The following is an 18,690-nucleotide window of genomic DNA, read 5'->3' on the forward strand; positions in this document are numbered from 1 at the left end:
AGAAGATGATGATTTACAAATCATGTAAACCTAAATGAAAAAAGACCGCCAATTTATTAAATGTTAAAACGGAGAAATGTTATTGTCTATGAAAAATATATGCTCATTTTGAATTTGATGCCAGCACCACATTAAAAAAAAAAAAAAAATCGGAGAATAATGTTCCTCAACGTAAAACTACAAAGAATTAGTGGATTTCATCGTCTACGGTTCATAATATAATTAAAAGATTCAGAGAGTCTGGAGAAATCTCTGAACACAAGGGACAAGGCTGGAAACCAATATTGGATGGTGGTGATCTTCGGGCCCTCAGGCAGCACTGCATTAAAAACACACTATTCTGGAGTGGAAATCACTGCATGGGCTCAGGAACACTTGTGAAAACCATCGTCTGTGAACACAGTTCATCGCTGCGTCCACAAATGATGTTAAAACTCTCCAAAGAAGAAACCAGATAGAAACATGATCCAGAAACACCGCCGCCTTCTCTGGACCGAGATCATTGAAGATGGACTGAGGTGAAGTGGACAACTGTCCTGAGGTCTGATGGATCACAATCTGAGATTCTGTTTGGAAATCATGGACGCTGCATCCGCCAGGTTAAAGAGGAGAGGGACCATCCAGCTTGTTATCAGCACTCAGTTCTAAAGCCAGCATCTGTGATGGTACAGGGATGCATTAGTGCACATGGCATGGGTAGCTTGAACATCTGGAAGGAAGCATTAATGCTGAATGAGATATTCAGGTTTTGGAGCAACATATGCTGCCATCCAGACAACGTCTCTTTCAGGGAAGGTCTTGTTTATTTCAGCAGAACAACATCCAACCACATTCTGCACGTATTCCAACAGCATGGTTCTCTAGTAGAAGAGTCCGCTGATAAACTGGCCTCCTGCAGTCCAGACCTGTCAATCATTGAAAACATCTGGAGCAATGTACGAAAAACACAACAAAAGAGACCCTGAACTGTTGAGCAGCTGAAATCCTCTATCAGGCAAGAATGGGACCACATTTCACTTTCAAAACTCCAGAAAAAGGTTGTTGTCAGTTTGCAAACATTTACAGTGTTGTTAAAAGAAGAGGTGAGGCAGCATGCTGGTAAACATGACCCTGTCCCCCAATTTTTTTTTAACGTTTTGCTGTCAGCAAATTCAAAATGAGCACATATTTTACATAAAACAATAAAATGTATTGGTTTTAACATTTAATATGTTGTCTTTTTATATGTCAATTAAATGTGAGTTAAAATAATTTGCATATCACCACAATCTGTTTTTATTTACATTTTACACAGCGGCCTAACTTTTTTGGAAACAGGGTTGTGTTTAAACCTGCAGGACGGTCTTTGTGGTTGGAGATGATGGCTTGCTGGGGGTTCAGGTTTATGTGGCGATGAGTTCTTGTGTTATGTAGAATCAGAGAGGTACAAGTTGGTGTCAGATGACCTCTGAGGTGAGGTGATGCTTGTAGGAGATGTGTTTGAGGTGTGACCTGCTCATCTTTGGTTTCCTCTAAACTTTAAAGGCTCAAATGCTCAGAAGCAGGTCATTGTTGTGTCTTCTACGGCTTTGTGTGTCAGTACAGCGGTATGGAGGTCTGGCTGTGTGCGGGCTGCAGGTCGCAGCGTGGAGAAGATCCTGGACGTCTGACCCTTATAGATATTTCAGAGAAATAACAGGAGTTTAATCAGGTTTAATTTCATGATTTCATTGTTGATTTATTCTCATGGAGTTTGGGTCCAAACAAAGTTCAGATCATTTCGTCACACATTCAATTCTTTTGGATGGTCCATACTGTGGACCGACACAGATCTACACACCCAGAATTTCTGTGACACACGAGATTCGACAAGATGCATCTTTGTTTTTATCCATGAAAAGAACGTGAACCTGAAAAAGTCGTTGGCTGGTTGATTAGAACAGACGAGAGCAGCCAGCTGAGTTTGTTTACTGTTGAGTTTATTTTAAAATCTTCATCTTCACATCTGATATAAAATAAAATAATATAAGAAAATCTATGAAAAAGTCCATCCACAGATACAATAAGAGCTGTGGGTAAAGCAGCGGCCTGGCAGCAAAGTCCCCTCCCACCTGCCTGCTAATCGGTGACATCATATCCTGTTTTGACAGGCCGGGGGCATCTCTGTACTCCTCTGGCACAGTTGGCTCACGGTTTCACTTCAGTGATGTTGTCTCCATCACATGAAAATCCTCCTACATTCTTGGTTCCTGGTAGCTGAAACTGAATCATATGTGAGGGCTCAACGAACCAGCTGGTCCTCTGCATGGTTCTGGGACGGGTCGTGTAGAGCCGTTCTCCACAGAAGGACCTCAGAGTCCAAAAGAAAGAACTGGATTTACTATGTACAACCAGGATGGCGTGTTGTGTTGGAACCAGCAGGTTCTGAGGTGCCATCCATCCCTGCAGCTGGAAGCAGCTTAACACTGGTCCTGTGGGAACACTATAGGGTAGATTTGGCTGTAGTGATCCACAAAGTGGACCTCCAGGCCCTCAGTTATGTACTCTGGCAGGTCGGAGAAGTCCTTCCTGTTCTCAGCCGGCAGGATGATGCAGGTCACACTGGCACGACGGGCCTGACAGACACAAAATATTCACTTCAGATTTAGATGAAATAATATCAACTGTTTTTCACTAAATTTGTGTCCTAATCCAACTGTCAACAGGTACCTGCAAATCTGCTGTACACATGCAGACAGAGATACAGATATAGACAGGCAGGCAGACAGACAGACAGACATAGACTTAAGTGCAGGCAGACATACAGAGAGACAAACAGACAGACAGACAGACAGACATAGACAGGCAGGCATGCATATATGCAGACAGAGACACACAGACATAAGTGCATGCACAGACAGACAGTTTCCTGATTGATGATCCTTTGTATTAATTGTGACCCCTGACAGCAGTACAATCTTGTAAAAAATATCTTTAAACCAACATAACAATAAACATTTATAGTCCACAAATGATTATTCAATTCAATTTAACAACCCCGCTAATATGAAAAAGATCTGTTTATTGGCAGCAACACGTCTCAAAAAAGTTGGGACAGGGTCAATAAAAGACTGGAAAAGTTGTGTAAAGCGGATATAAAACACCTGGTGGAACATCGCACTACTAATTAGGCTAATTGGCAACAAGTCAGTAACACGATTGAGTATGAAAAGTGCATTTAAGAGAGGCGGAGTCTCTCAGCAGTGAAGGTGATTAGAGGTTCATTACTCTTCAGCAAAAACGATGGCAAAATGCTTTCGGCACGTATTTCAACTTTATGGTTCTCTAGTAGAAGAGTCCGCTGATAAACTGACCTCCTGCAGTCCAGACCTGTCAATCATTGAAAACATCTGGAGCATCAGGACATGAACAATACAACAAAGGAGACCCTGAACTGTTGAGCAGCTTAAATTCTATATCAGGCAAAAAAATGGGACCACATTTCACTTTCCAAACTCCAGAAACTGGTCTCCTCAGTTCCCCAACATTTACAGAGTGTTGTAAAAAGAAGAAGTGATGCAGCTCAGTGAACACCTGTCACAACTTTTTTTAAACGTGTTCCTGCCATCAAATTCAAAATGAGCAGATATTTTTTATAGAACAAAAACATTTCTCTGTTTCAACATTAATATGTTTTCTTTGGTCTATTTGCATTTCAATATGGGTTTATAGGATTTGTAAATCATTGCATTCTGTTTTTATTTACATTTTACAAAGCGTCCCAACTTGGGAAATGGGGTTGTACTTCATACGTGCTTCACCTTCTAATGAGCTTTGCTCATTGGTAGTACCAGGAGTACCAGGACCGGGCCAGAACTCTATAAGTGAGTTCTGGCCCGGTGAACGACTATTTCTAGTTTGTATGAGGCAAAGACCGTTAGGGATGTGCTCTAAGATTGGTCTGACCGGGACCCACCTGATCCAGCCCAGCTGAACTGATGTATTTGGATTTAGATTGTGTCTTTTTATGTTTATAATTTTTGTACTTTTTAGATGCTCTGCATTTGTTTGTGAGCAGGAGGATTTAGAAAAATGTTTGGCAGGAAATTAGCTCCATATGCTCCGATTTCTGCTTGTGATTGTTAATTCAAAGCCTCAATCCAAAAACCTACTTTGCATTTCTACAGATTCCAATTAAAATCTGAAACTTGGAGTCAGACTCTAATCTACTGAAGAGAAGTTTCACTGGAACCAGAAAATCTGAGTCTGTGTTCGCTTGTCTGTCATGTACTCACAGCGATCGTTTTCTCTTTGATTCCTCCGACCGGCAGTATTTTGCCGGTGAGTGACACCTCTCCTGTCATGGCTACGTTCTGACGCGCTGACCGGTTGGTTGCCAGGGACAACAGCGCTGTGACAATGGTGCAGCCAGCGCTTGGTCCATCCTTGGGAGTTGCCCCCTAGAAACAGGTGATGGTTATAAATAAAAGGAAGCATTCCTGTGAACCAGAGAGAGTCTGAGACACAAAACAGCTTCATTTAATGCAGTATCTCTGGTTAAAAGACATAAACAGAACTATATCGCCATGGTTACCTCAGGGACGTGTAGGTGCAGGTGGGAGTTGACTAGGAATTGATTTTCTGATTCCTGGGTCATGAGGAAGGCTGTGGCAAAGGTTGAGGCGATCTTTGCACTTTCCTTCATAACGTCACCGAGCTGACCTGCAGAGAGAAGACACGCCTCAGTACCCCTCAGCATGGAGGCTGCACCCCTCGGCATGGAGGCTGCACCCCTCGGCATGGAGGCTACACCCCTCTGCATGGAGGCTGCACCCCTCTGCATGGAGGCTGCACCTCTGCATGGAGGCTGCAACCCTCTGCATGGAGGCTGCACCCCTCTGCATGGAGGCTGCACCCCTCTGCATGGAGGCTCTTTTTACCCCCCAAGAGTCATGAATAGCAGCAGAAGTTCCTAACTAACAGTTTCCATTCAACAAAGCTGCTGAGGTGAATAACATCACCTCATGCTCCCATAGATGGCTGAGATATTCCCAGTTCATCAGCGGTGCTACCTGCAGTTTTTAAAAATGTTGCCACGGTGACTGCATCACTCAGCAGCTCCACCCCCATCACAATACCTTCCAAATAAAGGTCATATCTGAGTAACAGTTTGATATCGTTGTCGTGTCTAAAATCCTGATAGAGCAGAAGGTGTTGGCTGTCAGAGCTGATAGTGTGAAGTATCTCTGCAGCGCTCAGGATGACCTCTCACCACTCTCACATTTTGGGAGTCAATCAAAACAAAAACTTGCCACGCCCCCAAATTTTCTACCGAGGTGCGGTGGGAGTTCAAGCTCCGGAGGAGATGTCAGACTGTGAGCTCACCGACTCACCCGTGACCTCCAGTGACCCCTCTCCTTTAGAGTTCACTCCTTCAGAAGGGCGGCGGAGTGACGTCTCGATGAACAGCGTCGTTCCTCCTGCACAGACGACAAACACACACAGACCTTCAGTATAATCCACTTTCTATTGGGCTTGGTGTCTCTGTGTGTGTGTGCGTGTGTGTGCGTGTGCGTCTGTGTGTGTGTGTGTGTGTGTGTGTGTGTGTGTGTGTGTGTGTGTGTGTGTGCGTGTGTGTGTGTGTGTGTGTGTGTGTGTGTGTGTGTGTGTGTGTGTGTGTGTGTGTGTGTGTGTGTGTGTGTGTCTCACCCAGAGCAGTCCAGGCCAGACCCATAACCACTCCTGGGGGGGTGACATCATACATCCGATCCACTGTGAAAATAGGTTTCCCCACATACTCCTGCAGGTTGTCAGGCGTGACGGACACGGAGGTCTGCTCCCCGCTCACGATACTGAAGGCCACCTTACGGAACACCTGACAGACAGACGAGAGACCAGATTACAACCGGAGACCACCGAGGGACGAGCTGCTGGGAGACAGGACGCTCAGCCTGCGCTTTTAATCTGAGACAGACGCTGTGTTCCAAATTGCACGCTATTTATTTTTACTTTTAGTACGGACTGCAGCTACCCTTAAAAAATAAGTCCTGTTGCATGTAGTATGAAAAATTGGGACACACGACTTCATCAAAAAAATGCACCTCGAACTTTGAGCCTCTTGGTCATCTCTGTCTAGATCCGTAGCACGACATGTGAAGTAAAACGAAAAAGGATGCGATAAGGGACGATTAGGCTTCCCTTAAAAGCCTCTTCTTCTTCTTTGTTGTTTTGTGGGCGGAGCATCAGCAGCACCAACTGTCTCAGCTGCTAAGTCGATGTGACGTATCTTATGCTGCAGAGGATTATGGGTAAGAACAGCGAGAGTAGCATGCTGGCCTTCATATTGCAAAATACGACCAGATGGGACATCCTGGTACTTCTGGCATACTACGTTTAACATACGACGTATTGGCACATACTAAATCTTTTCATGGCGTCCTAAATAGTCTGTTAGCGTGGATACTGGAACGCAACGACAATGTTGCTTTTGTCAAACTGAACCACCGTCCATGAGGAGTTGTTGGATCCTAAATAAATACCAGTGACTTTAACAGGTGGCTCTCTGCTGCTCTCTGACGCGGTCCAGTTTGTTCCATCTTCCCACCCACAGCTAAGGTCTTTTATTGTGAGCTCCGGTTTTGTTCTGCACCATTTTACCTTTTCAACCTGTTTCTGCAGGTTCCTGACTCCAGACTCCCGGCAGTACTGCCTGATGAGCAGGCTGAGGGCGTCAGACGAGATGGAGGCCTTCGTCTCCGTCAGCCCACAGAGGGAGCACAGTTGAGGGACCAAGTAGCGCTGGACAGACACACGGAACAGACATTTAAAGCAGGGTGGACTACGAGGTTTGGTAAAACAATCACAGGCCTGTCCGACTGTCAGGGTGGACAGCTGATGTCATGTGACCTATGTTCAAAGACTTCATTCAAGTTTATCTGATGAAACCGAGACATCAAGAATAAAAATGACAAACGGACTCTGAATTAAAATCTAATTGTAGATCAGTACAGTTTAAATGTATGATTTTCGTGAATATTTAATCGTTGCAGTGAAACTTGATTTATGTCTTCATAATATATCCACGAAGTTTTGTCATCGTTACAAAATGAAATAAACTATTCGTCATTAAAAAGACGACAAAGTGTTACAATCTATTCACAGAATTAATCATCACATAAAAAAAGAAGATATCAAAACTCACTTAATGAAATAATTAAGTGAGTTTATAATAAAAAGAACAAACGTACACATGTAGAATCATATATTTTTTACAGGTGGACGTTGGCGTTACCTCGGCGATGGCCAGTTTCTCCTGGGCCACGTATCCGGACACATTGATCATCTCCATCCTGTCTCTGAGAGGCTCCGGGATGGTGTCGATCACGTTGGCCGTGCAGATGAACAGAACCTGGACAGAGACGGGCAGAAACACTGCAGTGATGCGTTTCACTGAGACTGTGGATCAGGACGCAGACTGCTCACACCGCTACCTTCGACAGATCCACAGGAACATCCAGGTAGTGGTCCAAGAAGTAGGAGTTCTGTTCAGGGTCCAGGAGCTCCAGCAGTGCAGATGAAGGGTCGCCCTGGTAACCACGACCCATCTTATCCACCTGGTGATGACAAAGACACATGATCTTTAACATCATCACACCAATTTATCTGCTGGGAAAAAAACCTCCCTCCCTCACACAGTCACTCAGTAAAACACACACACACACACACACACACACACACACACACACACACACACACACACACACACACACACACACACACACACACACACACACACACACACACACACACACACACACACACACACACACACACACACTAATCTCTTAACACTCAGACAGCTGCAGCAACACACTGACAACAGAACACACACGGTTGTAGCGAGAACACGCTAACAAGCATCATCCCAACCAAACACAGACGGCCGACATCCTGCAGGCAGCGGAGTGTTAAATTATTCACAGTCCATCGGAAGAAATCGTGATCTCCCCGGTAATCTGACCAGATTTCAGGAGAGATTTTATCCGACTTCACCGGACTTTCCAGGACAACTTTTTTCTTGACATTTTCACCAGTTTTTCTCAGTTTCCAGGACTGGGAAAGGATCTGAAAAGACTGAAGGGAACCCTACGAGACGGTTTATTCGAGCAACGTTGGTCACCCTCTTACTTCTAGCGACACCATGTGTTCAGAGTTTTCAGTCCTCCTTTATTAGAGTGGATATGGATTCTTTCTGACATCAACCTACCTCATCTATCAGCACCAGAGGGTTCTCTGTCTTGGTTTTCTTCAGGCATTGGATGATTTTCCCAGGCATTGCACCGACATACGTTCTCCTGGACACGGACACACACGGACACACACGGACACACACACACACACACACACACACACACACACACACACACACACACACACACACACACACACACACACACACACACACACACACACACACACACACACACACACACACACACACATTTCAGAGCATTATTACCAAAGAATGAATCAGGACACGTCAGTAATACAAAATAAATAAAACATCATTATTCTTGTTGTGATGAATCAGCTGTGAACACTTCCTGTTAAGGTTGAACAAACTCAGCCATGAATGTTTAAATGTGACCTGTCATGGACTCTCTCTATAAACGCTTCCTGCTCACCAACCAGACTCTGCTCTGCAGAACAGGACGATTATGAGTCAATGATGCTTGTAAAAATAAAGCAGCCTTCTACACAGTGGATCCTTCAGGCCACCATTAATCACAGTGTGAAGTTATTCTGATGGTTTCTGGAATGTAAACATGATTCATCTGCATTCACATACTGTAAGACTTCGCAAAAGTTGGAAAGAGTTCATTTTTTCTTTACCGAGAGGATGATGAGAAGAATAAACTGAGTGTTCCTGTTTCTCATACCTACCTTAATATTAGCAGTTATCGTATCGGCTACAACTGATAAAGATCAGTTCCTGCATTCGACCCTGAAACTCCATCTGATATTAAGTTGTGTGACAGAAATTATTACAGCAGTCCATGAATGGTTGCCATGCCAATCTACTCTCCTCCAGCCTCCAGGAGGAGCCGCATGTCACCTTTAGTGACATGCGAGTACATAACAGTGTGAGCTTCGACAGATATTTAAATCCCGAGGAGATGAACCAGAAACCTGAAGCAAACCTCATCCTCCAATCCACACCTGGCCACACCCACAACGATGGACAAACCGACAGCCAGTCAACTTCTGAGTCAAGTTGGAAACGCCCACTTCTGTCCCGAACCATCCTGCAGTGATGCTGTTATAGACCGAGGCAACTGGAGGACCTCGTTATACACTGAGCTTCTTTCCTCTCACTCTTTCACTCTCTATAACTCATATCTCACCGTTACACCTCATTAACTTCACTCTTTCACTCTCTATAACTCATATCTCACCGTTACACCTCATTAACTTCACTCTTTCACTCTATAACTCATATCTCACCATTACACCTCATTAACTTCACTCTTTCACTCTCTATAACTCATATCTCACTATTACACCTCATTAACTTCACTCTTTCACTCTCTATAACTCATATCTCACTATTACACATCATTAACTTCACTCTTTCACTCTATAACTCATATCTCACTATTACACATCATTAACTTCACTCTTTCACTCTCTATAACTCATATCTCACCATTACACCTCATTAACTTCACTCTTTCACCCTCTATAACTCATATCTCACCATTACACCTCATTAACTTCACTCTTTCACTCTCTATAACTCATATCTCACCATTACACCTCATTAACTTCACTCTTTCACTCTATAACTCATATCTCACCGTTACACCTCATTAACTTCACTCTTTCACCCTCTATAACTCATATCTCACCATTACACCTCATTAACTTCACTCTTTCACTCTCTATAACTCATATCTCACCATTACACCTCATTAACTTCACTCTTTCACTCTATAACTCATATCTCACCGTTACATCTCATTAACTTCACTCTTTCACTCTATAACTCATATCTCACAGTTACATCTCATTAACTTCACTCTTTCACTCTCTATAACTCATATCTCACAGTTACATCTCATTAACTTCACTCTTTCACTCTCTATAACTCATATCTCACCGTTACACCTCATTAACTTCACTCTTTCACCCTCTATAACTCATATCTCACCATTACACCTCATTAACTTCACTCTTTCACTCTCTATAACTCATATCTCACCGTTACACCTCATTAACTTCACTCTTTCACTCTCTATAACTCATATCTCACCATTACACCTCATTAACTTCACTCTTTCATTCTCTATAACTCATATCTCACTATTACACCTCATTAACTTCACTCTTTCACTCTCTATAACTCATATCTCACCATTACACCTCATTAACTTCACTCTTTCACTCTATAACTCATATCTCACCGTTACATCTCATTAACTTCACTCTTTCACTCTCTATAACTCATATCTCACCATTACACCTCATTAACTTCACTCTTTCACTCTCTATAACTCATATCTCACTATTACACCTCATTAACTTCACTCTTTCACTCTCTATAACTCATATCTCACCGTTACACCTCATTAACTTCACTCTTTCACTCTCTATAACTCATATCTCACCATTACACCTCATTAACTTCACTCTTTCACCCTTTATAACTCATATCTCACCGTTACATCTCATTAACTTCACTCTTTCACGCTCTATAACTCATATCTCACCATTACACCTCATTAACTTCACTCTTTCACCCTCTATAACTCATATCTCACTATTACACCTCATTAACTTCACTCTTTCACTCTCTATAACTCATATCTCACTATTACACCTCATTAACTTCACTCTTTCACTCTCTATAACTCATATCTCACCATTACACCTCATTAACTTCACTCTTTCACTCTCTATAACTCATATCTCACCGTTACACCTCATTAACTTCACTCTTTCACTCTCTATAACTCATATCTCACCATTACACCTCATTAACTTCACTCTTTCACCCTCTATAACTCATATCTCACCGTTACACCTCATTAACTTCACTCTTTCACTCTATAATTCATATCTCACCATCACATCTCATTAACTTCACTCTTTCACCCTCTATAACTCATATCTCACCGTTACACCTCATTAACTTCACTCTTTCATTCTCTATAACTCATATCTCACCGTTACACCTCATTAACTTCACTCTTTCACTCTATAATTCATATCTCACCATCACATCTCATTAACTTCACTCTTTCACCCTCTATAACTCATATCTCACCATTACACCTCATTAACTTCACTCTTTCATTCTCTATAACTCATATCTCACCATTACACCTCATTAACTTCACTCTTTCACTCTCTAACTCATATCTCACCATTACACCTCATTAACTTCACTCTTTCACTCTATAACTCATATCTCACCGTTACATCTCATTAACTTCACTCTTTCACTCTCTATAACTCATATCTCACCATTACACCTCATTAACTTCACTCTTTCACCCTCTATAACTCATATCTCACTATTACACCTCATTAACTTCACTCTTTCACTCTCTATAACTCATATCTCACCGTTACACCTCATTAACTTCACTCTTTCACTCTCTATAACTCATATCTCACCATTACACCTCATTAACTTCACTCTTTCACCCTCTATAACTCATATCTCACCGTTACATCTCATTAACTTCACTCTTTCACTCTCTATAACTCATATCTCACCATTACACCTCATTAACTTCACTCTTTCACCCTCTATAACTCATATCTCACTATTACACCTCATTAACTTCACTCTTTCACTCTCTATAACTCATATCTCACCGTTACACCTCATTAACTTCACTCTTTCACTCTCTATAACTCATATCTCACCATTACACCTCATTAACTTCACTCTTTCACTCTCTATAACTCATATCTCACCGTTACACCTCATTAACTTCACTCTTTCACTCTCTATAACTCATATCTCACTATTACACCTCATTAACTTCACTCTTTCACTCTCTATAGCTCATATCTCACCATTACACCTCATTAACTTCACTCTTTCACTCTCTATAACTCATATCTCACCATTATACCTCATTAGCTTCACTCTTTCACTCTCTATAACTCATATCTCACTATTACACCTCATTAACTTCACTCTTTCACTCTATAACTCATATCTCACCATCACATCTCATTAACTTCACTCTTTTTCTCTCCCATAGTTTCTTCTTATTATCTGTTGTCTCCATTCAGTTCCTTCGCTAACATAGTTTCTCTTCTTTCTTTTCCAGATGTCCCGTCATGGAGCTGCATGTCTCTGCTCTGTGATTGTCGTCTCCACCAACAGTTCATGTCTTCTATCTCTATGCTGTCCTTTTCTCTCTCTGCTCTCCTCTCACCCCAACCAGTCGAGGCAGATGTTCTCCACCTCTGGTTCTGTTAACAGATGTTCTCCACCTCTGATCCTGGTTCTGTTAACAGATGTTCTCCACCTCTGATCCTGGTTCTGTTAACAGATGTTCTCCACCTCTGAGCCTGGTTCTGTTAACAGATGTTCTCCATCTCTAAGTCTGGTTCTGCCAGAGGTTTCTTCTCTCTGTTGGAGGTTTTTCCCTCTTAGCTTACGTGGGAATTGTTGAATCGTTTAGATTCTCTGTATGAGGCTGTAAAGTTCTGCTGTGAACACTTGCACACCTGTGGCCTTTGATCTCAGCCACATCGGTCATGCCTCCCACGCTGAACCTGAAGTACTGCCTGTTGAGGGCTCTGGCGATGGAGCGGGCGATGGAGGTCTTTCCTACGCCTGGAGGCCCGTAGAAACACAGGATCTTCCCCTGGGTGGAGCCACGCAGCTGGCTCACCGCAATGAACTCCTGCACAAACACAAGGTCAGTTTTATAAATGTGGATCCAAATATCTGAACAGAGAAGTTCTCTCTTCAGAGTGTGCGTGTGTGTGCTAACCAATATGCGTTTCTTGACGTCATCCATTCCATAGTGGTCTTCCTCCAGAACCTCTTTGGCTCGGTCCAGTGCCAGGTTCTCCTCACTGTTCGTGCCCCAGGGCATGCTGGTCAGCCAGTCCAGGTAGTTACGGGTCACACTGCAACAAACACATTTCTTATGTTAGTGGGTCAAATGTCAAATGCCCTGATTTCCACTAAGAGCTAAAACCTAATGAGCAGAAAATATCCATTTACAAGCTCACAGGAGTTTTCAGGACGAAACTTTTCACTGGTTAAACCTACTGAACAATTATGATCAAACACAAGTAAGGCCTGTGCACCCTCAAAAATGTTTTCCAATGTGAATAGTAAGAAGCCAGCATGCTTCGAAGGGCTCTTTCCCGTATTTGATAGTTCTATAGTAGTTTTACAAGCTTTACATTTCGATTTTCTGTCGTCTATTTTTATCACCCGGTCTTTGAACTCATCATTTTTTAGCCAAAGTTCTTCAAATCTACATTTTCCTGCATGTTTGCCTTCCTGAGAAGACACATCTTTACTGAACGAACAGAAAGACGATAAAACCTCTCAGGAAATACATGTGAAAAAAAGACTAAACTAAACATTTTGATATACCCTGATATTCCTCGATATACCACGATATTCCCTGATATTCCTCGATATACCCTGATATTCCTCGATATACCACGATATTCCCTGATATTCCTCGATATACCCTGATATTCCTCGATATACCTCGATATACCACGATATTCCTCGATATACCACGGTATTCCTCGATATACCACGATATTCCTCGATGTACCACGGTATTCCCTGATATTCCTCGATATTCCCTGATATTCCTCGATATACCCTGATATTCCTCGGTATACCACGATATATCCTGATATTCCTCGATATACCCTGATATGCCTCGATATATCCTGATATATCCTGATATTTCGGCGGCACGGTGGTGCAGTGGTTAGCGCTGTCACCTCACAGCAAAAAAGGTTCCGGGTTCGAATCGGTCCTGGGCCTTTCTGTGCGGAGTTTGCATGTTCTCCCTGTGCTTGCGTGGGTTCTCTCCGGGTTCTCCGGCTTCCTCCCATCATCCAAAAACATGCACCTCAGGTCAGGTTACCTGGCGCCGCGCTAGTGGCAGCCTGCTGCAGCAGCTCCCCCTGAGAGCCCCCCTGCTGTAGTGAAGACATTTCCCCTCGGGGATTAATAAAGTGTATAAAATCAAAATCAAATCAAATCAAATATATCCTGATATTCCTTGATATACCACAATATACCCTGATATTCCTCGATATACCACGATATTCCTCGGTATACCACGATATACCCTGATATACCACAATATATCCTGATATTCCTCGATATACCCTGATATTCCTTGATATACCTCGATATACCCTGATATTCCTTGATATACCACGATATACCCTGATATTCCTCGATATACCCTGATATTCCTCGATATACCCTGATATTCCTTGATATACCTCGATATACCCTGATATTCCTCGATATACCCTGATATTCCTTGATATACCTCGATATACCCTGATATTCCTCGGTATACCTCGATATATCCTGATATATCCTGATATTTCGGTGGTGCAGTGGTTAGCACTGTCACCTCACAGCAAAAAAGGTTCCGGGTTCGAATCCGGTCCTGGGCCTTTCTGTGCGGAGTTTGCATGTTCTCCCTGTGCTTGCGTGGGTTCTCTCCGGGTTCTCTGGCTTCCTCCCATCATCCAAAAACATGCACCTCAGGTCAGGTTACCTGGCGCCGTGCTAGTGGCAGCCTGCTGCAGCATCTCCCCCCTGAGAGCCCCCCTGCTGTAGTGAAGACATTTCCCCTCGGGGATTAATAAAGTGTATCAAATCAAAAATCAAATCAGAACTCGGGAGTCACAAACTGTTACAGGAATAGATGCACCACCTGACAGCCATCAAAGCTTCCCTGTGACTTGTAGCTGCTCCGTGTTTCAAACACACGGTTTGGTGGTTGTAAATAAAACATCCGTCAGTCTTCTGCAACGACTCGCCCGTAAAAACATTTATGCTTGTGCTCAAAAATATTCTTCGTATACTTTTAGCTTCACACCTGCAGGCGTCACAAGTGAAGTTCACAACACATGCCAGAGAGGTTAGGAGCTGCTTCAGCTGACTGCAGTCTGTCTTCAGTGAGACACCACAGGACACATTAAGATTTCAGTATCTGTGCAGAACTCCCTGTCTCACAACATCTTGACTGGTTTTCTTTCGCTTCATTTAAAATATGAGAGTTGGGGCACAAAAATACAAACTTGAACTCGGACGAGTGGTTGTCCAGCAGGCCCAGTTTGTTGAGCTCTTCGTTGATGACGTCCATGATGTGCTGTGGGACAATCCTGTCTTTGAGTCTCTCTCTAAACTTCTCTTCAATGGCTTCTTTGTCCTCCTTCTCCAGACCCAGCTCCTGGAAACAGACACACACCTTTATTCTAGCAGAGCTGCTGATCCGTTCTGGGTCATTCTACACCTGCACAGCTGATGCTGGTAGATTCTGCTACCACGATGGTCATGTGACTGTCGGACAGAAACACAAGAAGCTGACACACCACACATTCCTGGAAACTACAGGTGGCGTTCAGGTGACGGATGAGTAGGACCGTTTGTAACACGGAAGAAGAAGAAGAAGATGTACGTCAAACATGCGGATAGGGGTTTGTCCCCAGAGTGAAAGACAGACAGACACAGAGTCACAGACAGACAGTGACTGACAGACTCAGACAGTCAGACAGACAGACACAGTGACAGACAGCCACAGTGTCACAGACAGACAGACAGAGTCACAGACAGTCAGACAGACAGTTAGATGGACAGACAAGGTGACAGACAGACAGACAGACAGACGCCCTGCTGACCTTCTTGATGATCTTGAGCTGCTCCTGCAGCAGGTACTTCCTGTGGGTCTGCTTGATCTTCTCCTCCACCTGAGAGCAGAGCAGAGAGAGCGATGAATGACTGAGGCCGACGCCGGTTAAAGCGCCGACACGCCGGGCGATGACCTCTGACCTCTCGGCCCAGGCGCTGCTGCAGTTTACTCAGCTCGTACTCCTTCTTCAGCAGAGACAGGGCCTTGTAGAGACGCTTTGGGATCTGCAGGGACACAGAACGGGTATTAAAGGACTGGAAGACGATCATACGTAACACACCTCAACGACTCTTTTACAAACAGATTCATCAGCAGTTTTTGTTCCTAATAATGACAGCAGCTTTAATATATTTTACAAAGCTACAAACAGAATATGAACAACCTGAAGGAAGCAGCTGTGCTCTGCTCTTTACTACAGAATTTACCACAGAAACCAGTTGCAGTACTTGCAGTAACTGAGTTGCGGAGCTACACTACCTGTCAGAGGCTTGAGGCATTCAAATGAAGTGAATTCAGAAATAAACCATGTTTCAGTGGAAGAGACCAGACTTGGTGAGTTAACCAGTGACTAACTGGTTGGTAGTTGCACCATTAACCCAGTGAGGTTTCAGTGTAATCTACGACCTTCACTTTTAGGCCTGTATTTTAGTCATTGTTGTGGCTAACCATTCATGCTATATCTTTTATTTTTTTTGTCTTGGTTATCCAAATCTTCTGTCATTTGATTTGATACTACTTTGAATTTTTTTTATATGAGTCTTAAGATCAATTTTGAAATTGTTGTGTTTTTACCTGTATCTCACCATTAAATATAGTCAGTACAGATATCTTTGTATGATTGTTTAGAGGAGATTGTCGAGAATCTGCCAAAATCTGAACCATGTTTGTGGGACAATGTATGACTCAGCAAATTGAAAACAATATGAGCGGAGTGACTGATGGAAGATAAACGTCATGAATGACTCCGGGTGTCTCAAACTCAGTGAGATATGAGCTGATAACTCAGATATATGTGTTGATAACTCAGAGATATGTACTGATAACTCAGAGATATGTGTTGATAACTCAGAGATATGTATTGATAACTCAGAGATATGTACTGATAACTCAGAGATATGTGTTGATAACTCAGAGATATGTGTTGATAACTCAGAGATATGTGTTGATAACTCAGAGATATGTATTGATAACTCAGAGATATGTACTGATAACTCAGATATGAGCTGATAACTCAGAGATATGAGCTGATAACTCAGAGATATGTATTGATAACTCAGAGATATGAGCTGATAACTCAGAGATATGAGCTGATAACTCAGAGATATGTGTTGATAACTCAGAGATATGTATTGATAACTCAGAGATATGTATTGATAACTCAGAGATATGTGCTGATAACTCAGAGATATGTATTGATAACTCAGAGATATGTGATAACTGATAACTCAGAGATATGAGCTGATAACTCAGAGATATGTGTTGATAACTCAGAGATATGTATTGATAACTCAGAGATATGTGTTGATAACTCAGAGATATGTATTGATAACTCAGAGATATGTGTGATAACTCAGAGATATGTATTGATAACTCAGAGATATGTATTGATAACTCAGAGATATGTGTTGATAACTCAGAGATATGTGTTGATAACTCAGAGATATGAGCTGATAACTCAGAGATATGTGCTGATAACTCAGAGATGTGTTGATAACTCAGATATGTATTGATAACTCAGAGATATGTATTGATAACTCAGATATGTATTGATAACTCAGAGATATGTATTGATAACTCAGAGATATGTGTTGATAACTCAGATATGTATTGATAACTCAGAGATATGTATTGATAACTCAGAGATATGTATTGATAACTCAGAGATATGTGTTGATATGTGTTGATAACTCAGAGATATGAGCTGATAACTCAGAGATATGTATTGATAACTCAGATATATGTGTTGATAACTCAGAGATATGTATTGATAACTCAGAGATATGTGTTGATAACTCAGAGATATGTATTGATAACTCAGAGATATGTGTTGATAACTCAGAGATATGTATTGATAACTCAGAGATATGTGTTGATAACTCAGAGATATGTATTGATAACTCAGAGATATGTATTGATAACTCAGAGATATGTATTGATAACTCAGAGATATGTGTTGATAACTCAGAGATATGTATTGATAACTCAGAGATATGTGTTGATAACTCAGAGATATGTATTGATAACTCAGATATATGTGTTAATAACTCAGAGATATGTATTGATAACTCAGAGATATGTATTGATAACTCAGAGATATGTGTTGATAACTCAGAGATATGTATTGATAACTCAGAGATATGTGTTGATAACTCAGAGATATGTATTGATAACTCAGAGATATGTGTTGATAACTCAGAGATATGTATTGATAACTCAGAGATATGTATTGATAACTCAGAGATATGTATTGATAACTCAGAGATATGTGTTGATAACTCAGAGATATGTATTGATAACTCAGAGATATGTGTTGATAACTCAGAGATATGTATTGATAACTCAGATATATGTGTTAATAACTCAGAGATATGTATTGATAACTCAGAGATATGTATTGATAACTCAGAGATATGTGTTGATAACTCAGAGATATGTGTGATAACTCAGAGATATGTATTGATAACTCAGAGATATGTATTGATAACTCAGAGATATGTGTTGATAACTCAGAGATATGTATTGATAACTCAGATATATGTGTTAATAACTCAGAGATATGTATTGATAACTCAGAGAT

The 18,690-nt window shown here is 41.9% G+C and overlaps 1 protein-coding gene across 2 annotated transcripts; it reads right to left on the reverse strand.

The window, feature by feature from the left end:
- Positions 1 to 1,717: 1,717 nt before the first annotated feature.
- Positions 1,718 to 16,337, reverse strand: lonp1 (lon peptidase 1, mitochondrial). Of its 2 annotated transcripts, XM_069718463.1 has the most exons (14): positions 16,034 to 16,324; positions 15,883 to 15,951; positions 15,283 to 15,434; positions 12,978 to 13,116; positions 12,709 to 12,887; positions 8,225 to 8,312; positions 7,449 to 7,571; positions 7,250 to 7,366; positions 6,616 to 6,756; positions 5,668 to 5,833; positions 5,352 to 5,438; positions 4,553 to 4,680; positions 4,254 to 4,418; positions 1,718 to 2,594 (listed from the first exon to the last, which is right to left on the reverse strand). In XM_069718463.1, the coding sequence occupies exons 1-14, from the start codon at positions 16,160 to 16,162 to the stop codon at positions 2,439 to 2,441; spliced, it is 1,839 nt and encodes a 612-aa protein (XP_069574564.1). In that variant the 5' UTR covers positions 16,163 to 16,324; the 3' UTR covers positions 1,718 to 2,438. The 2 variants fall into 2 exon arrangements, with proteins under 2 accessions (XP_069574564.1, XP_069574565.1); XM_069718464.1 differs by lacking the exons at positions 1,718 to 2,594; positions 4,254 to 4,418 and having other exon boundaries at positions 4,569 to 4,680; positions 5,344 to 5,438; positions 16,034 to 16,337.
- Between the last annotated feature and the right edge of the window lie 2,353 nt (positions 16,338 to 18,690).

This window comes from Brachyistius frenatus, unplaced genomic scaffold (genome assembly GCF_029030835.1).
Source record: "Brachyistius frenatus isolate BFR_SWC_R1_liver_20210118 unplaced genomic scaffold, ASM2903083v1 Contig_192, whole genome shotgun sequence".
NCBI lineage: Eukaryota > Metazoa > Chordata > Actinopteri > Embiotocidae > Brachyistius > Brachyistius frenatus.

Coding starts and splice junctions, on each gene's coding strand:
- lonp1 (XM_069718463.1), bottom strand. CDS start 16,162: ATGATCGTCTTCCAGTCCTTTAATACCCGTTCTGTGTCCCTGCAGATC. Junction 15,435..15,882: donor AGCTCAAGATCATCAAGAAG/GTCAGCAGGGCG, acceptor GTCTGTTTCCAG/GAGCTGGGTCTGGAGAAGGA. Junction 5,834..6,615: donor TGCAGAAACAGGTTGAAAAG/GTAAAATGGTGC, acceptor TCTGTCTGTCAG/GTGTTCCGTAAGGTGGCCTT.